This window comes from Lissotriton helveticus, chromosome 5_1 (assembly GCF_964261635.1).
Source record: "Lissotriton helveticus chromosome 5_1, aLisHel1.1, whole genome shotgun sequence".
NCBI classification, from domain to species: Eukaryota; Metazoa; Chordata; class Amphibia; order Caudata; family Salamandridae; genus Lissotriton; species Lissotriton helveticus.
In genome coordinates this window covers 1,901,222,647-1,901,243,444 of record NC_136065.1, presented here as the reverse complement: position 1 = coordinate 1,901,243,444, position 20,798 = coordinate 1,901,222,647, and the positions used below count along the sequence as shown (strand labels likewise).

General features: G+C 49.9%; 1 protein-coding gene across 6 annotated transcripts in view; it reads right to left on the bottom strand.

Moving 5' to 3' along the window:
* ZNF385C (zinc finger protein 385C) overlaps positions 1–236 on the bottom strand; it is a 1,559,117-nt gene extending 1,558,881 nt beyond the window's left edge. For 4 of the 6 annotated variants that reach the window (XM_078645422.1, XM_078645418.1, XM_078645425.1 and 1 more), the window contains exon 1: positions 112–236. Coding sequence is in view for 1 of the 6 variants with exons in the window: in XM_078645421.1 (XP_078501547.1) it covers positions 112–151 (40 nt within the window). In the remaining 5 variants the exon portion in view is untranslated. The remainder of the gene's footprint in view (positions 1–111) is intronic. The other 2 variants (XM_078645421.1, XM_078645420.1) reach the window with 2 other exon arrangements.
* Positions 237–20,798: the final 20,562 nt, after the last annotated feature.

The window sequence follows — 20,798 nt, the reverse complement described above, 5'->3', positions numbered from 1 at the left end:
AAAAAGAACTGTTGCCGTCACGTCACTGCTAGCTCTGGTGGCGTTAGGGCAGCACAACTAGCTACATGGTCTTTACTGGCTCTCTGCCCTCTCCCTCCAACCTGTTCTTACCTGGGCACCGCAGCTGCGGCAGTTCCTCTCTACCCCACATCCTCCAGTAAAGGCAGTGCGCCCTGACAGCCTGTACGCACGAGTGAGAGCGCGAGTCGCTCAATCACAGGCACGGGGCGGGGCCTAGGCAGTCTCCTGCCCAGGCACGCGCCCCAGACCAACCACCTGAGAGAAGGGCGGAGCCATAGCGTGAGGCCGTCCTCTTGGGAGCCACGCGGTCCCTGACCAACCACAGAAGAGGAGGGCGGGGTTGCACTGCGAGGTGTTAGCCATCAGCCTCAGGTTCATCTTTTGGCGCGAGACCACCGTCCGTGTTTAAACGGTCTTCCGTGGGCACGTGCAGCTTGACATAGCAAACGCGAACAGTAGGGCTGCTACCATGAGCGTCTGACCCCCTCACCTCTCACCCAAAAAGAAAGAAAGTTTGTGGAAGTGCGAGTCTTCACCACAGGGCTTTAAGTGGGATGAAAAAACGGGAGGGTCTCTCAAAGGCACGTGGCCAGTGTAATTAAAGGGTGTGGCTTAAAAACACTTTCACTAAAAAATCTGTGCTTAGCATAGTGTGCCGCCCGACTTGTATTTTGAGGTTTCTCTCATTGCATCTAGAGATATGATATAACAAGTAACATCATACCTACAACAAGCCAGGACTATTGGCTATGTCAATGGCTGTTAGTTGCATTAGATAAATAAGCAGCAACTATGGCTTGTTGTATATAATATTGAAAAAGCTTCCACTTAGAGACCTGGTGACACTAGGACAGCGTTGCTGTTCCTGAGTTGCAAAAAGAGAAGGGAAATCCAGAGAAAAAATGACTCTCTTTAAAGAATTTCTGTTCTCTTACAACGCTCACCTGGCATGACGTCATGTCGTAACTTCTCCACTAGTGAGAAGTGAGCAGTGTGAGCACGTGCACATGATGTGCCTGTAGTTACTGCAGTCCAGAAAGTTACTGCAGTCCAGAAAAAACGGACTGCAGTGTCAGCAGGCATAAAATAGCCCAAAAGAGACCAGTTTCGTGGTACCTTTAAAAAACTGCTGGTGCTCAGACCCGGTGAGGCCCGTCCCACTTAAAGCCCTGCCTCACCACTAGAGGTGGGCGAGTCACTGAAATCTCGAGCTTGAAGCTTGGCTCGGGTCAAGGTCAACATATCTTCTCCGATATTACGCTGACCCCCATCCCTAAAACTGATTACCTGGCACTAAAATTTTCCTCCCCTAAATCGTCTTTTGTTTGTGTCCTTGCTTATAGACCCCCCGACTCTATGCCCACCTTTCCCCAATCTTTCTGTGACGTTATCGCTCAATTAGCAATTAATCATGCCAACATCATGGTGATTGGAGACTTTAATTATTGGCCTGCCGATGCCCATGAAAGCCCATCGTCGGTGGACTTCACAGACTTCCTAAAAGGTATGAATCTTTCCCAACACATTCACACCCCCACCCACCTGAAAGGTCATATTCTTGACCAACTTTGGACATCTAACATAGATATTTCACCTCCTTCAGTTTTCCCTTGCTCCTGGTCTGACCACTATTTTATTTCTTTTCACTTACATCTGCACACTCTGTGTCCGCCCCCTTGCACTAAAAATATCATGGCTCGTAACTGGAAAAGGGCCAACCTGCCTGAGTTTCATGATTCCCTAGCCTCCACTGCACCTACGTCATTGACCTCACTAGAGCATCAGGCTGTCAATCTTGATGATTGGCTGCGTCAGGCTAGTGATAAAGCTGCCCCTCTTAAAAGAATCAAAGCAAAGCGCCCTCACGACGCTCAACGTTGGTTCACAGGCCAACTCAAAGCGCAAAAACTAACCCTTCGGCAAACTGAACGCCACTGGCGTCGTCACTACGACCCACAGCTCAAACTCACATACAATGCAACCCTTAAATCTTATAAACAATCAATCCTGGCGGCTAAGACGGCATATTTTTCACAAAAAATCCTGGACTCTAACAATAAAACGAAAGATATTTTTTCAATTGTCAACGAGCTCTCCCTGCCAGATAGAGTCACTCCCCAACCCCAGCCGACTCAAACCCTCTGTGACGCACTTAACTCTTACTTCATAGAGAAAATCACGACAATAAAAAACAATATTCCGACCCCGGCATCCCCTGCCCCTCTCCCGCTTCCCCCTTCCAATACCAGTATTTTGACAGACTTCCCACCCATATCCCAACAAGAGTTTGTCTCTCTCCTTCATAAAATCAGATCGGGATCCCCCAATGACTGCTGTCCCCCGCAGATCTTGAAAGAAGCCTTTCTTGCATGTCCAGGCCCCCCTCTAGCTTTACTCAACAATTCTCTCGCTACCGGGAAGGTTCCATCCTCTTTCAAGCAAGCTGCAGTCCTACCCATACTAAAAAAAACCAACGCAGACCCATCAATCCTCAGCAATTACAGACCCATCTCCCTCCTTCCCTTCCTAGGAAAGATCTTGGAGACCTACGTTACCCGCTGCTTGAGCTCCTTTATAGAGCAATCTTCCTTTTTAGACCCTCAACAAGCGGGTTTCAGACCCCTCCACTCCACCGAGGCGGTCATAGTAGCAGTCATGGACACCCTCAGGAGGGGCGCTGATAAAAATATCTCTCAGGCCCTTGTCCTGCTGGATCTCTCGGCGGCGTTCGACACGGTCGATCACATCATCTTGATCGACCGTGTCCATAACGCCGGCATTCAGGGATTAGCCCTTGACTGGCTCAGATCTTTCCTGCACCAGCGTTCTCAGTCCGTTCACCTTTCCACTTTCTCCGCACCCTATACCTCCCTCCCCTGTGGTGTACCTCAGGGCTCTGCACTTTCCCCTCTTCTCTTTAACTTGTACCTCCAACCTTTGTTAGCCTCCCTCCACAATTCCCCGGCCAAGATCTTCATCTACGCGGACGATCTCCAGTTAATCTTTCCTATAGATTCCCTCCCTTCCTCCCGTATGAATTTCCAGTCTACTATGCTGATCATAGCGGAGTGGATGTACCACAGCCACTTGAAGCTGAACCCTACCAAAACCGAGCTCGTTCTGGTAGGAGGCCCCAATCATCCATGGAACTCCACCTTCTGGCCAACATCTCTGGGGACAGCACCTACTCCCATGAGCTCAGTCAAAAGCCTAGGGGTGATCATCTCAGAAGATCTATCCATGAGACCGCAAATCAACGCGGTCACATCTGCCTGTTTTTTCCACCTCAGGCGGATCCGCAAGATCAGCAGGTATTTCACCAAAGAAGCCCTGATCCAAGTTGTTATTGCGCTCATCACCTCTAGGCTCGACTATGCCAACACTTTGTACGCTGGAATCCCTGCATGTCATCTGCACAGGCTACAGCTGGTGCAAAATCAGGCCGCCCGCCTGATCTTCCGCCAGCCCAAACACCAGCACGTCACTCCCCTCCTCCGTAGTCTACATTGGCTCCCTGTTTCCAAACGCTGCACCTTTAAACTGGCATGTACAATCCACAAGGCCCTCTCGGATGCAGCCCCTGCGTTCATCTCTTCGGTCCTATCCCGTCACTTCCCTTCTAGAGCCCTCCGCTCAGCATCACAAAATCTCCTCGTCGTTCCCAAATTTAAAAGGAAAAAACACGGTGGCCTGAGCTTTTCGGTCCTGGCCCCTTCCACCTGGAACTCGCTGCCACTTTCCCTCCGTCTCTGCCAAAATTATGATTGCTTCCGCAGACTGTTGAAAACTCTGCTCTTCCAATCCGCATATGAATAACCCTTTCACTCTGGATCACGTTTATTTGTCATGGAGCGCCAAGAAACCTATGGTGATAGTGCGCGTTACAAATAATTTTAACGTAACGTAACGTAAGGTCCTTTTGGGACTGCGAGCCCATAACGAGCCAAGCTTTCATGAGACTTCTGCCTTCCACCCTCCCTCAAGCCAGGTTGTAGCGTTAAGCTGTCTTCGGAAGCAGAGTGCCAGGGTCGAGTCTCGGCGATGTAGTGGCGTCTCCTGCGCTATGGGAGATGAGGGTGACCCCCCCCGCCAGCACTTTAAAAAATACAAAAATAAAACAATAATAAAACAGGTGTGTAACCCATTTTCTACGGGGTCAGGGTTACGATCAGCCGTAGGGGAGTGGTGGGCTCTACCTACACTGCACATGTGGTTTTTGGCCGGCGGTCTTAGGCCGGCCAAAAACCACGTGCGCAGTGACCCCTCTCCAACCTCAGCTCCATTGCTGAGGTTGGAGAGAACAGGCACAGACTCACAGTCTGTCCTGGAGTGCACATTATTGGAGCTCAGGGCAATCCTGAAGCTGCTCTCCTGGATAGCAGCTTCAGGATTAGCCACAGGACAGGCTGGGAACCTGTGCCTGCCAGCAGCTGCGGAGAGGAGAGAAAGAGCAAGAGGGCAGCAGGTACGTTTTATTTTGTCCTTTGTTGTATTCGTTGTTCCCCCTCCCTGCCTCTTTTGTACCTCTTTTTTAATTTCAGTTACCCCCAGCCCCTGCCCGCCTCTTTTCCCTAATACCAATCGCTTCTGCTGTGATTGTGGGTATTATACTGATGTGGACCCTTGGCCCACATGCTACTAAAAATTTGACAGAGACATCTAGTACATCGTTGGTTAACTGGCCACAAACACATGCATCAGGCCCTTTTCTTTGCAGGGTCACGTCACTCGTGGCGCCTGTGGTGGATGGGTGTGGGATGCAAGTTTGTCCAACCCTCAACGAGAGTGGCTGGCAGTACAAGTGCCTGTTGAGACACTAGTTTGTGTCCAGCACAACAATACATTCCTCCCAAACTTTATTAAAACAAAACAAAGTCCAATCTATGGAAATAAACTATGCACATAAGACACCACTCTGTCTCTCGGTCTTGAGAGGCAGTCCGCAGGACAACGGTGGACAGATGTAGCTGGGGGCACCCAGGCATCTCAGTACATGTTCATAATTAAACTAGCTATTACTGGGCACAAACGATGTGTCGATGGACTACGGATTCTTTGGCAGCCTGTCTGTCGGATAAATGTCCTCTTACACACTGTTGGATGGACCTGTGTGCTCTTGCTTTGATGCTGTTGGTGTCAAACTCAAACATGGTGCATCAGGAGCGTCGGTGGAGTCCCGCTACAGAGTCTTCTTTTGATGGAGCCTGGGCACTATGATGACCAATCGGCCAGGACTGGAATGGTGTTGATAATATGTATAACCTTATCCTCCGAAACCCTGGGGCCTCCCGGTACCTTGTTGGTGAAGCCGCTTCCAGACCATCACTCATGCCAGGATCCCTGGGTGCAGAAATGTCCTCGAGGCCCTTATGCGGGGCTGCCACAATATTGCGTGGACTGTGCAGGACTGCCTGGGGGCCACTGCAGGATCACTGACAGGATCAGACGATGTTGTTCATGCAACCACCAGGGTAGGTTGGTAATGGTTGGTGTGCTTGCCATCAGGACACAGTGGCACACGGGCTGTCAGATAGCCCCTCGGCACTTGGTCTCTCAATTCGATAGGAGGGCCTCGTTCTCTTGGTGCTTTACAGGCTTAGTGGGAGCCGTATGCTCCTGCCAAGCCATTGCAAACTGCAATATCCGGGGGGTGGGAAACCCGGGACATTGCAGAAGCCGGCCCTGGGGGGTGTTGGTGGCCAGTGCCATGTATGGTTCCAGGAAGGGGGCCTGTGTGGCCCCCTCCTTCCTTGTTTAAGGACCTGCCCTGGGGATGTGGCGGCCCTGGGGGCCAAAAACGTCCCAGAAGGGGTGGCCACACGGCCCTCCTCCCATTTAAAAAAAACACTTTGGCCCCAGGGAGTTGGTGGTCCCCGGGGGTCAGTGAGATCGCCTATCAAAATTAATAGCTCTGGGGTACCTGGTGGTACCCGGGTGCAGGAGGGTCCACGATACCCCATTACATTACATTAGCCCTATGGAGGTAGCAGTCAACGGGGCAGCGAGGGGGCCCGCATGTTTTTTATTGCGTGCCACGGGGAGGTGGCAGGCCCCGGCACAGGGGGATGCCGCATGGGCACCCTAGCATATTTTTAAAAGGATGCTCCCAGGGGTGGCCAACCTGGGGGCTTCTTTTAAAAGACGAGCAGGAACCCCTGCATCTTTTTTTTTATGTTGCTGCAGATCCACCTGTGAATCCAGGGCAACATTTAAAAAAAATGCTTTTAACCATCCCTTATCATATTTGGGGGATCAGGGTACTCCTACCCTGCCCCCTTTTCTTTATTTTTTACTTTTTTTTGTGGGACTGGGCTTCAAGCCAAGTCCCAAGGTGACTGCCAACACTTCCTGGTTGAAGCATTGTCAGCCAATCAAATTTCAGTAGGATCCACGAGTCCACTGCAAGGACTCATGTCCCCAGATATCTATATTTTTAAAACTTAAATATCTCTGAAACTGCTGAACAGATTTACACTAAATCACAAAAAAACATGCTTTCAGGACCAACATCTAGCTTTCTTCCAAATTTGGTGTAATTCCGTTCAGCGGTTCAGACTGTAGTCACGTTCAAAAAATGAAAAATCCCCATAGACATAGCATGGGGAAAATGCGTTTCAGGACACTCCTTTTTTCTCCGGCCCCCGCTTGACAGATAAGCCTAAAACTTTCAACACAGCAGCTGAACCAAAAAGGGGAAGATTTAAAAAATTTCATGAAGATTTATTAAGCGGCGCCAAAGTTATTGGCCAAACAAAAACTCTTTTCCAATGCAAACTTTCGTCCTAACTATAACTTACTACTGGCTATCACCAGCAGGTGATTATATATTTATAAATATATATTAATGTTACCGGGTCAGGGACCACAGGGTTAGGAACGGAGTCAACAGTCTGGAATAGAGCTTTCAGAGAGGGTTTTATTTTTAAGTATGCTTTTTTTCTACGAGTAGAAAGTCTTATTCGTGCAATCTCGTCAGGTTCCGTTCTGACGCCTCTGGGGAAATACGGTAGTTCCAGGGTGTTGCGGCGTTGTCCAGGGGGTGTTGCAGCCAGAGTGATGACGGCACCAGCAACCTCCAGGCGAGTCCGGGATAACGCCAGCAGGATTGGCTACCTGGTACACAAACTGAGCCTCTCCTGTTAACAAAGGTGCCAGGAAAAAGGGCCATTTCTCTTCAGGCCAACCCAGGGCTCTCGCAGCTCGTTCAAAGTTCATAAGGAATGCGACTGGGTCTTCGCCGTGTACATATTTCTGGAGGGCGATCCCTGAGGGGTTAGGCATATGGCTCCTGCTCTCTACATGTACTACTCCTGTTGAGGTCGGCACTGTCTTTTGCATACATTCCAGTTGGGCTGTGACGGTGTTTTTAAAGAGGTCTCGGTCCGCCTGAGCCGCTGTTAACTGCCTCTCTACGGCCCACTCCAGTTTCTCCTGCCCCTTGATTAAGTGCTGGATCAGGGCGTCCATCTCGGGATCACAGATGGGCTTGGATGGATATCCCACTTCTGACACCACTGTTACCGGGTCAGGGACCACAGGGTTAGGAACGGAGTCAACAGTCGGGAATAGAGCTTTCAGAGAGGGTTTTATTCTTAAGTATGCTTTTTTTCTACGAGTAGAAAGTCTTATTCGTGCAATCTCGTCAGGTTCCGTTCTGACGCCTCTGGGGAAATACGGTAGTTCCAGGGTGTTGCGGCGTTGTCCAGGGGGTGTTGCAGCCAGAGTGAAGACGGCACCAGCAACCTCCAGGCGAGTCCGGGATAACGCCACCCAAAAGGAAAGGAACAAACAGCTATATCAGGGGAGCGTCCAGCACACTCAGCTTAAGGACCGGGAGTGAGGGAAACCTGGTGTTCAGTGAATAAGCAAAACGGTAGTGACATAGTGCTCGTGAGGTAGGGGTACAGGGAGTCGACTTGGCGGTATTTACACAGTGGTCTAACCACTCCAACCCGCCCACCCCGCAACTTTGCCCCGTACCTTTGTAAGCCACGCTCCTCCCGCGGGAGCGTGGCAGGGCGCTTCGCAGAAACGTTGGCCTCCTGGCATGCTGGCTTCAGCTGGGCTGCTCGGGATCCGCTCAGTACTCGGTCTCCACTCCACACCGCTCTTGTCCTCCGGGGAAAGGTCTTCCGGCGTCTTCCGGGTTCTTCCTTCTTTTGACATCCCGACGTTCAAAAGGGGCGGAGTCTCGCCATCTAGGCATTCTGGTTTAAAGGCGCACTGTCCCGTTTCTGCCTCGCATCCCCAAGGATACACCAAGTCAAGGTTCGACCACTCCTCTGCAGGAAGGTATGACGGCTGCTGGAGTGGCAGAGAAAAGGGCGAGAAAGGTACAGCTGACCACCAGTCCCGGTACACGGGGTCCTCATCCTTAACCTCATAGGGGCGTCCCACCGCCCTGTCACACACCTCCCCCCCTGGATTCTCCCGATCGGGGAGAGGAAAGGCTCGAGAAAGGTAGTCAGCATTGCCATTGTCCTTGCCCCGTTTGTGATGTACCTCGAAGGAATATGGTTGGAGGGAGAGGAACCACCTAAGTACTCTGGAGTTCACTGTTCGGTTCTGGTGCATCCATTTCAAAGGGGCATGGTCGGTTAGGAGAATGAAGGCTTCCCTTCCAGATAGTACTGTAATTTCTCGATGGCCCATTTAATGGCGAGACACTCTCGTTCTACTGTGGAATATTTGCATTCCCTAGGAAATAGCTTTCAACTGGCGTATAGAATGGGATGTTCTACACCGTCTTCTCCTCGTTATGACAGTACAGCCCCTAAGCCCACATCGGACGCATCAGTGGCTAGGAGGAAGGTTTTCTTGAAGTCGGGTGATTCCAAAACAGGGGCGCTGGTTATGATGGATTTCAATCTTTCAAAGGCATTCAGAGCCTCCTGCGAGGGTTGTTGTATTTCCCTGGGCCGTACATCCTTACGTAGAAGGTCCGTGAGGGGCGAGGCGATTTCCGCAAAGTTAGGTATGAACCGCCTGTAATATCCGATCAAACCGAGGAACGCCCTTACGTCTCTTTTGTTGTTCGGGAAACCAGTGTTTTTAATGGCCTTGACTTTCTCGGCTTGTGGCGCGATGGGTCCCTCACCCAGTACGTATCCCAAGTAATTGACTCGTGTGAAAGCCGCCCGGGACTTTTTCGCGTTGACATGTAATCCGGCTTGCTGTAATGCGATCAAAATGGTGCTGATGTGTTTCAGGTGCTCCCCCCAAGTCCTACTATAAATAACTATGTCGTCTAGATAGGCAGAGCTAAATGACGAATAGGGTTTCAGCACACAGTTCATGAGCCTCTGGAAGGTGGCAGGAGCGCCATGAAGCCCAAAAGGGAGGACCGTGAACTCATAGAGTCCTTCGTCTGTGCAGAAGGCAGTCTTCTTTCGGTCCTGTTCACGGAGTGGCACCTGCCAATATCCCTTGGTGAAATCGAGGGTGGTGATGTATATAGCGTCGCCAAGCTTTTCCACGAGTTCGTCGACCTTGGGTATGGGATATGCATCGAATGTTGATATTGCATTTAGTGCCCTGAAGTCCATGCAAAATCTTTTGGACCCATCAGGTTTCGGAACCATCACGATGGGTGAGGCCCACTCACTTTTCGATGGCCTAATGACGCCCAGGTTCAGCATGTCCAAGACCTCTTTCTTCACGTCTGCGCGTCTGGCCGCTGGGATCTGGTATGGCCGTTGCTTCACCGTTTTACCCGGGATCGTCTCGATATGATGCTCCACCAATGTAGTTTTTCCCGGGAGGTCCGAAAAGATTGGGGATAAGGGTCGCAGGACATCGAAGAGGCTCTCTCTCTTCATATCGGTTAGTTCGGGGTTGACAACTAGGAGCTCTAGGGTAGACGTTTCTTCGGGCGCCAGGGGGTGTGCCAGGTTGTTGACCCGTGGAACGGGACCTATCCACTTTTTCAACAAGTTGATGTGGTAGCTTTGTGTTTTCGCTGGCGAGTGTCTGAGTCTATACGTGGTGTTCCCTATAGTGTCCACCACTTCGTAGGGTCCCATCCATTCCTTTTTGTTGGCAAGGGTGGGAAGGAGCACTAGCGCCCAGTCTCCGATCTTGAGAGTTCACAATTTGGTTCCCCGATCATAATATCGTTTTTGTTTCTGTCTTTGTTGTTCCAGATTCGTCTCGGCAAGACCTCTGAGTTTCCCAAGTTTCGCTCTTAGTTGCGATGTGTATTCCAGGAGCGTCTTCTGTTCTTCGGCCTCTTGGGTTTCCCATGTTTCTTTCGTGATTTCCAGCAAAGATCTGGGGAGGCGTCCATAGAGGAGCTCGAAAGCAGTAAATCCGAGGCTGCTCTGCTTTTGCGATCTCAGTACATATAATGCCAGGGGAAGCAAACGGTCCCATGAGGGTCCTTCTGTGGATAGCATTTTCTTTAAGGTGTATTTCAGGGATTGGTTATATCGTTCCACCAGACCATCGGTCTGGGGATGGTAAACCGATGTCTTTATATGGCGTATATTGAAGGTCTTGCACACTTCCTTCATCATGCGGGAGGTAAAAGGAGTTCCTTGATCCGTAAGGAACTCTCTTGGGAATCCTACCCTGGCAAAGAGTTCCACTAGTTTCTCAGCTACGTTGGCAGTAGTAGGCGCTCGTAAGGGGAAAGCTTCTATGAACCTGGTGGCGTAGTCGACAAGTACTAGGGCGTACTGGTGACCCCTAGACGACTTTGGTAGAGGCCCAATCAAGTCCAATCCTACCCTCTCAAAGGGTACCCCGATGATGGGCATGGGCTGTAACGAAGCAGCCGGAGGTCGGTGAGTATTTCTTCGATGACATATGTCGCACTTTTTGCAGTACTCCTGGACATCCTTGTAGATACCTGGCCAAAAGAAATGCCGTATTATGCTTTCGGTGGTCTTTTCTTTACCGGCGTGTCCTGCTGTCAAATGTGCATGGGCAAAGAATAACACTTGTTCTCTGAAGGAGGTAGGCACCAGGAGTTGCGGAGTGCTTCCTGCATCTGCTTCTCGATATAGGAGGTCTCTTCTTATAACAAACCGGGGAAACGGAGTGTCTGGTTTTTCTTGTGTAGCATGAGCGGCTTCCCATGCGTTGTACAGGGTTCTGTCCTCAGCCTGTGCAAATTTGAAATTGCGATCCATGATCCAAGGATCAGGCATTATGAGAGCCGGTTGTGGGCTCACCACTGTTGGCGAAGGATCATCTAACTTCTTCCTAAACAGGGCGAGAAACTCGGGGTTGTCTACCCCATAAATTACATCCTCGGGGAGAGAGTCCACTACCCCCACTTTCACTAGACAGGCAGGTTTGTCTTTTGGGCGGATGATGACCTGTGCTAAGGGATATGGTTTGACGTCTCCATGGACACAACGTATATGTACGAGGGTATTGGGGACGTACTGTTTGGGGAGAACCAGGCGTTCTTGAACCACTGATTGTCTGCAGCCTGAATCTAGCAAGGCTCTCACCACCTTGTCGTTAATGGAAATACTTACGTAGAAAGACGTCCCCATCTCGACAGAGTACAGGACCGTCTTTGGAAGGTAGCCCACTTTCATAGGTTCATCCGCCTGATGTTTCCGAGGGCACAACCGGGCGATGTGGCCCCATTCGCCACATTCGAAGCATTGAGGTCCACGAGTCATCGGGGATTCTAGTCTCAATGGTCTGGATCTGATCGGTTCCGTTACCATCTTTGTCTTCTTCTCGAATTTGGACGGTATCACATGCTTGGTGTGTCTCTCTGTTTCCCACCCCGACCCACGGGGTTGTGCTCGGGCATAATTGGCTGCCATCTCTATGGCTTGCTCTACTGTGAGTCCCGAATGCTGCCTCAACCATCTCTGCAACCCATATGGGAGGGCTTCCATAAACTGCTCCAAATAGATTTTGGCCAATATTTCTTCTTTGGAGCTGGTTTCTGATTTTAGCCACTTGTCTGCCATCATCTTAAGTCGGAAAAACAAAGTCTTGGGGTTCTCGCCCACCGAACCCTTCTCCTTTCGGAACCGTACACGGTACGCTTCGGGGTCCAACCCCAAATGGTCCAGGATTACATTTTTGATAAGATGGTAGGGAGCGTTGCCAGCAGGATTGGCTACCTGGTACACAAACTGAGCCTCTCCTGTTAACAAAGGTGCCAGGAAAAAGGGCCATTTCTCTTCAGGCCAACCCAGGGCTCTCGCAGCTCGTTCAAAGTTCATAAGGAATGCGACTGGGTCTTCGCCGTGTACATATTTCTGGAGGGCGATCCCTGAGGGGTTAGGCATATGGCTCCTGCTCTCTACATGTACTACTCCTGTTGAGGTCGGCACTGTCTTTTGCATACATTCCAGTTGGGCTGTGACGGTGTTTTTAAAGAGGTCTCGGTCCGCCTGAGCCGCTGTTAACTGCCTCTCTACGGCCCACTCCAGTTTCTCCTGCCCCTTGATTAAGTGCTGGATCAGGGCGTCCATCTCGGGATCACAGATGGGCTTGGATGGATATCCCACTTCTGACACCACTGTTACCGGGTCAGGGACCACAGGGTTAGGAACGGAGTCAACAGTCTGGAATAGAGCTTTCAGAGAGGGTTTTATTCTTAAGTATGCTTTTTTTCTACGAGTAGAAAGTCTTATTCGTGCAATCTCGTCAGGTTCCGTTCTGACGCCTCTGGGGAAATACGGTAGTTCCAGGGTGTTGCGGCGTTGTCCAGGGGGTGTTGCAGCCAGAGTGAAGACGGCACCAGCAACCTCCAGGCGAGTCCGGGATAACGCCACCCAAAAGGAAAGGAACAAACAGCTATATCAGGGGAGCGTCCAGCACACTCAGCTTAAGGACCGGGAGTGAGGGAAACCTGGTGTTCAGTGAATAAGCAAAACGGTAGTGACATAGTGCTCGTGAGGTAGGGGTACAGGGAGTCGACTTGGCGGTATTTACACAGTGGTCTAACCACTCCAACCCGCCCACCCCGCAACTTTGCCCCGTACCTTTGTAAGCCACGCTCCTCCCGCGGGAGCGTGGCAGGGCGCTTCGCAGAAACGTTGGCCTCCTGGCATGCTGGCTTCAGCTGGGCTGCTCGGGATCCGCTCAGTACTCGGTCTCCACTCCACACCGCTCTCGTCCTCCGGGGAAAGGTCTTCCGGCGTCTTCCGGGTTCTTCCTTCTTTTGACGTTCCAACGTTCAAAAGGGGCGGAGTCTCGTCATCTAGGCATTCTGGTTTAAAGGCGCACTGTCCCGTTTCTGCCTCGCATCCCCAAGGATACACCTAGTCAGGGTTCGACCACTCCTCTGCAGGAAGGTATGACGGCTGCTGGAGTGGCAGAGAAAAGGGCGAGAGAGGTACAGCTGACCACCAGTCCCGGTACACGGGGTCCTCATCCTTAACCTCACAGGGGCGTCCCACCGCCCTGTCACAATTACCTACTGGCGGTCGCCAGTAGGTAGTTCTAGTTAGGACCTATTATCCATAGGAAATCCGCAACATTCTATTTGAAATGACTTTGGCGCCGGTTGACGAATCTTTGCAAAAACTGGTGGGGTGCTCCGATCCGCTCCTATCCTGAAAGTCTCGGGGTGATTCGTGAAGCTGGGGCCGCAAAAAAAGGGGGTCCCAAAATGTGTTTTCCCCATGCAATTTTCCATAGGAACCGTTTATCGCAGCTACAGCCCGAACTGCTGAACGGAATTACACCAAATTTGGCAAGAGGTAGCCCTTGGTTCAGACTCGTGCCTCTTGCTTAAATGTTGTAAATCCGTTCAGTAGTTGCTGAGAAAATCAAGAGTAAAATCCCATATATATCCATGGCCACGCAGGATCCGCTCACCCTCCCGATCACGAGCTTCATGCTAATTGGCTGTCAACACTCCAAACCAGGAAGTGTTGGCAGCATTAAAACAAACGCACAAAAAGCAAACAAGGGTCAGGGTAGAAACACCCTGACCCCCTAGGCCTGCTCAGGGGGTCCCACAAGGACCCCCAGGGCCCATAAAAGCATTAAACAAAATCGACGAGCTTCACGCACCCAGCGGGCTCCCGCGCTTTTTTTGTTAATTAACCCCCGGGGGGCCAAGCCCGAGGGCATGATAAAAAAAAGTAATTTCCCCCCTACTGTCCCGGGGACCGCCACCCCCGGGGCTTTATTATAATATAGGCCAGGGGTCTCACAGCCCCCCCGCAGCCCTGGGCCCATCACCCCCTGGGCTTCTTTAAATTAGTTGGGGGGGCTCCCAGGCCCCCACAGCCCCGGGGACCGCCACCCCCCGGGGCTTCTTTCAATTAGGTGTGGGGGGGCTCGCAGGCGCCCCCAGCCCCGGGGACCGCCTCCCCTCGGGGCTTCTAAAAATTAGGTGGGGGGCTCTCAGGCCCCCCCAGCCTCGGGGACCACCACCCCGGGAGGGCTTTAATAAATGATTGGCGGGGGGCTCATGCCCCCCGCAGCCCCAGTGGCTGCCACCCTAGGGGCTTTATTCTTAAAATTAATACCCTGTGTGGGGGGGCTCAAGCCCCCCCACACGCCCGGGGACCTACACGCCCGGGGACCGCCACCTCCCCGGGGCACTAAAGATTCAAACTGGGGGTCCGTGACGGAACCCCCAGCCCCGGGGACCACCCCCCCGGAACTTTGTAAAATATGGGAGGGGGCCACGGGGCCCCCCTCCTGGAGCCTTGTGATGGCCCTGGGGACCACCGCCACCTCCCAGGGCCGGCTCCTGCTGTGTCCTGGGGTGCCCACCCCGGGATACTGCTGTTTGCAATGACAGGCCGCCACCCTAGGGGCTTTATTCTTAAAATAAATACCCTGTGTGGGGGGGCTCATGCCTCCCCACACGCCCAGGGACCGCCACCTCTCCGGGGCACTAAAGATTCAAACTGGAGGTCTGTGACAGAACCCCCACCCCTGGGGACCCCCCCCCGGGGCTTTGTAAAATATGGGAGGGGGGCCACGCCGGCCCCTTCCCCAAAATAAAAAATAAAATAAAAATAGAAAGGCTGGCCCTGGGGGATGGGGTCCCCGAGGCCACAAGTGGCCCGGGAGGGGGGCCACGTGGCCCCCCATCCCATCAGATTTAAAAAAGGAAAAGGCCATGCCCCGGGGGATGGGGTGCCTGGGGCAGATTAAGGCCTCGGGGGGGGGCACACGGACCCCTTACATATTTTTGCGTTTGCAGAGGAGGAACACATTCCCCTTGAATACTGGGGGTCCCGGGAGACAACTAGCCCACCAGGAACCTCCAGGATGCACCAGGGGGCTGCGTTGCGGAGAGGTGTTCTGAGGCCATGCCCCTTTTTACACCTCTTTGCAAAGCAGCTCTGTGGCGCACTGAAGGTAGCTGGTGGGCAAGTTGCACCCCAGGGACCCTCAGTATTCAAGTTAATCCCCCAACTTTGCACAGTGGTGAAGGAGGGGGCGGGGCCTGAGTTCAGATTTGTGCAAACACACCCTGTGGCGCGGTTTAAGTTGGGGAATAATTCCTTGTCAATCCTGAGGGTCCCTGGGGGCCAACTAGCCCACCAGGCACCTCCAGTAAGCGCCACGGAGCTGCGTTGTAGAGTGTTGTAAAAAGGGGCGTGGCCTCTGAACACCTCTCTGCAACGCAGCCCACTGGCTCATACTGGAGGTACCTGGTGGGCTAGTTGGCCCTCAGGGACCCACAGGATTGAGGAGGAATTAATTATCTAACTTAAAACGCCCCACAGGGCGTTTTTGAAGACATGTGACCTCAAGCCACGCCCCCTTCCTTCACCACTGTGCAAACGCGCCATGTGGTGCATTTTAAGTTGGGGAATTAATTCTCTTTCAATACTGAGGGTCCCTGAGGGCCAAATATCCCAACAGGTATATCCAGTATGCGCCAAGGAGCTGCGTTGCAGACAGGTATTCAGAGGCCAAGCCCCTTTTTACACCTCTCTGCAACGCAGGTCTGTGGCGCTTATTGGAGGTACCTAGTGGACTAGTTTGATCCTAGGGACCCTTAGGATTCAAGGGGACTTAATCTCCCAACTTAAAACAGTCACAGGGTGTGTTTGCACAGTGGGGGAGGGGACGGGCCTGAGATGACGTGTACAAACACTTCCTATGGCGCGTTTTAAGTTGGAGAAAAAATTCCCCTTCAATCCTAAGGGACCCTGGGGGCTAACTAGCCCACCAGGTGCTTCCAGTAAGCGCCACTGTGCTGCGTCGCAGACTGGATGAACCTAGTGGGCTAATTAGACCCTTGGGACCCTCAGGATTGAAGGGGAATTATTTCCCCAACTTAAAACGCACCACAGGGCATGTTTGCACAGTGGTGAAGGGAGGGGATGGTGTAGGAAAGTGGCTCTATATATACTGGACCGAAGTAAAATCAGCAGAACTACAAATTCCGATTTAGTTACCTATTATCAGGAGAGACCTCAGTGCTGCATCTTTGAGCCCAGTACAGATCCTGAAAAGTAATTCTAACCGTACTTACCAGTAACTTGTATTTCCTTCCAAAGGCTAACATTGACTGGTTTCACTTGGAAATTCTTCTAAGTGTGGAGTTTTGGAAATTTATAATATTGCTCTAAAATCAGCCGAACAACGAATTTCGATTTACTCACCTGTTATCAGGAGAGACCTCAGTGCTGCATCTTTGAGCCCAGTACTGATCCTGAAAAGTAATTCTAACCATACTTACCAGTAACTTGAATTTCCTTCCATAGGATATCATTGCCTGCTTTTTGCTGAAAAAGTTTCGGTGTCGATTTTTGAAACTAACAAATATTCCTCTATAATCAGTCGAACTACGAATTCCGATTTACTCACCTGTTATCAGGAGAGAACCCAGTGCTGCATCTTTTAGCCCAGCACTGACCCTGAAAAGTAATTCTAACCGTACTTACCAGTAACTTGTATTTGCTTCCTTTTTTTTTTTTTAAATGTTTATTTCAAACCCAACCTTTTCAGATAAATCGTACATAATACAAAATACTTTACAGATCAGAGAAAACAAGTCAAGGCTACATAAAAAAACCCAACAGAAAACAACATATTTGAGCATCCAGTTTTTTGACCTTTCACCCCCCTCCCCCTCCCGCCGCCCTGCCCACCCACTTCCCAGGACCAAAGGGTATCGGATTCTAGATTACTACCTGCTAGTCTGTCTTCTTGCGGTTCATCCTGACCTTGACAGCGCTATCTGCTTAGTTGTTTGCCAAATAAAAATTCAAATTAGAATTTAAGATATAGAATCATTACTCCATAAAGTAATTGGAGCCCATATGTCTGCCCCTTTTTTGCGGGCTCTGACTCCTTTGCGTTTATAAACTTCTTTCTCCCAACGGTGTGTAGCCAGCAGTTTTCCCAGCCAACAGTGAACTGACGGGGGATCTTTATCAAGCCATACTGTCGCTATAGTAAGCCTGAACACTGCCATCATAATATAGAGAAGTGTCATGTTAGGTGAAGACAGCCCCTGGTTACTTACGCCCAGCAATATAACCTGTGGTGATAACACAATATCTTTATTCATTATTTGTGTAACATAAAAACCCACTTTCCCAATTAGACTGACTAGACTGGGGCATATAGCAAAAAAATGCACACTATCGGCGCCTAATTCTCCGCACCGGGGGCAGTTAATACCAGAAGTACCTCCCCACCTGAATATCATTGCTGGGGTGATATACAGATTAAACCAGGTTTTATAACACTGAACCTGAATATTAGCTGAGATAGCTGCAGTGGAGCATAATATCAGAGAATCCTCGCAGGCCCCTTGATCAGCCTGCACCTTCTCTTGCCAAAAATCCATATGCTTACCGAGATCATCCTCCTTTAAATTATTAAGTAAAGTATAAAGTGTAGAAATTGAAACCCGTTGTGAACCTAAAACTGCCTCCATTAATGTAGATTTGTGGCCCAGGACCGGCTTTCTAAATAGGTAGTCCCTAATTTGTAAGTATTTAAAAAAATGATTATTCCCCAAACCAAATTTTTCTTTAATTAGAGCAAATGACAGAATTGTGTTGTCCCTGATTAAATGTCCCATGAGTCTTATCCCTTTCTCCTTCCAAGATTCCATGTAGTCATCGTGGAAAATTTCTGGTAGCAATTGATTGTTTTGTAGGGGCATGTAAATTTGTATCCTATTTAATTTTAATTTTTTCCTAATTGAGGTCCAAATTTTAAAAGCACCCAACATTACCTTGAATTTAACTCTTTTAAAGTAGGCGAGATCAATATGCCGTGTCAGACAGCCGTGGGCCTCTTCCCCAAGCAGTAATTTGTATATGGAGGGGTAGGATCCAGTTTGGTCTTCTATGTGTCCTCTGCCCAGCAAATCGGACAGCTGCTGGAGATTAGCCACCCACTAAAATATCTCAATGTCAGGGACCGACCAGCCACCCCGATCCTTAGCTAACGTCATATATTTCAATGCCCTCGGTGGATGGTCCCTGCCCATAAAAACTTGGAGATAGCTTGGTTAAAGGCAGAGAGCCATTTGTTATTAACTTCCAGGGGGATTGGTCTAAAAAAGTATAAAATTCTAGGTAGAAACATCATTTTGATGATGTTGCACCTTCCTAGTAGTGTCAAGTGGAGGTTGTTCATCCTATTGAAGTCTGCATTGGTTTTAGATAGTAGTGGCGCCAGATTGTATTGTACTATCTCATCTACTTTTGCTGTAATTTCCTCCCTGAGATATCTAGCCTTCTCTGTAACCCTGCTATCTGCCATATTTGCGCTGGAGTATTTAATGATCATCGTTTTTTCACTGTTCAGGTAATAGCCTGAGACTGCCCCAAATTTTTCAGCCTCTTTTTCTACCACCCTAACTGCCTCCGCAGGGTTAGATGTTGTTATGGCGAGGTCATCTGCATAAGCTAAGATCTTTATTTCTCCTCCCATGGTTTGGGCTGCCCGGATGTCGTTGTTCTCCACTATCGTCCTAATAAAAGGGTCTATATATAAAGCAAATAATAGTGGAGAACAAGGACACCCTTGGAGAGATCCGCGGGTAATTTTGATTAACTCTGACGCAGCGCCCATCATATTGATCCTTGCCTCGGGGTCTTGATACATACACCGTATCGCGTTGATATGTCTTTCGCCCACCCCTGCTTTGCCATCGTGGCCCACAGAAAGGGCCAGGAGACCCAATAACCAAACAAAAGAAAGGAAAAAAAACTCTCATTTCCTGCTACCCCTTTCCTTAAGCTCATTCAAGTATTCCTGCGCTTGGATCTCAGAGGTAAACACTCTAGCCATGCCTTTAACAATCACTTTAAGCCTAGCTGGGCTCAACAGAAAGACATCACACCCTTGCTGCTGGAAGGGGGAGATCAGAGAGCGAAGTCTCCATCTCCGCTCTACCGTGGTGTGGCAGAAGTCAGGGCGGACAAAGAAGGAATGCCCTGCTGTGGTTGTTTTTGCATTGGGCCGGGCTTTGTCAAAAATGACTTGGAGCAGCAGAGAGTTACCAAACAATATTAGTATGGCCCTCCGTTTGTCTTCTTGGCCTGGTCTTTTCTTTAGCATTAAAGGAAACCTGTGCACCCTTTGTACTTCTGCATCCCAATCCCAGTGGGACAGTTCTGGAAAGGCCTCACGAAGAAGTCTCAAGACAAAACCTCGGATGTCGTCTCCTTCCTCCTTTTTCGCAATCCCTAGCAGTCGTAGGTTATTCCGCCGCTGTCTGTTTTCGAAATCCTCCAGCTTCCAGAGAATGCCCGTTAATCTGCTTTCTTGCGAGGTGGTTTGCTTTTCGGAGCTCTCAACTGTTGCCTCCAGCTGGACTACCCGCTCTTCCAGCGCCACCGTATGGATGTTGATCTCGGAGCAAGCCTTATTGACCTTCCTGACAGCCCCTGAAGCTTTCTGGTGGTGGCGTGGGCCCTCTTGTGCTCCTGTCGGGCTTCTGTCTGGATTTGCTTTAGGGTAGCATAAATTAAATCCATCGAAGCTGGACTGCCTTTCACCTCTGATCCCGTGTCTGCGCCTTTGTTGATATACTGCCCAGGTGTGATGTCAGGCTCAAGTACTCCCTCCAGGTGTGAGGCAGAGTAGTCCCAAACCAGCTGATTTGACTGGCTAGCATCCGACGTAAATCCGAGATCTTTCCCAGAGTCTTTGTGGGGTTTCTTCCTGCTGTGAGCCGGCAAGCGCTTCTGGGTGTCAGGCTTGAGAGCGGGATCGCTGCTTTCTGAGGAAAGCTTATCGGGACTGCTCTGCCAGCTCTCGTCTGATGCATCAGATTCGTCCGTCATAGAGTAAAAATTATCCACCTCAGGAGTCTCTATGCCTGCTCCTGCCATAAGTAATTTAAAATAGGAATAAAAACCCAGGCAATTTGAAAGGTCTAACACTGTTACATTAAAGAGAAAAAACACAAAGTACTATGATAACATGATTAATTTAATTCGAGTCATAAAAAGTTGGCATACACATAATCATTAACACATTGTCTTAAAATATTAGAATAAATGTTTAAAAATAGTTTTTCTTTCTGAGTGATACATGAAATTCATAGAGTATATTGGAAAATCAATTATTCTTAGAGATGTCACGGAGAAGGTGGTTTTCGTCTACGCGTTTCGACACGTGCTTTGTGTCTTCATCAGGACGATACCAATATTGTTCTAAAAACGAACAGATAATATTTTTTAATAAAATGTCATCCTTGTGTTACATAGTACAATGCATTAAATACTTTTTCCTAGTATTAAACTCTTTGGCTAGACGTCTGAAAAACATAACATGATATACCGCCATAGTACAACAAATTATCTAATTAATTCCTAATTCTTCAGAACAATCTTTTAACATAATACATTGAGAAC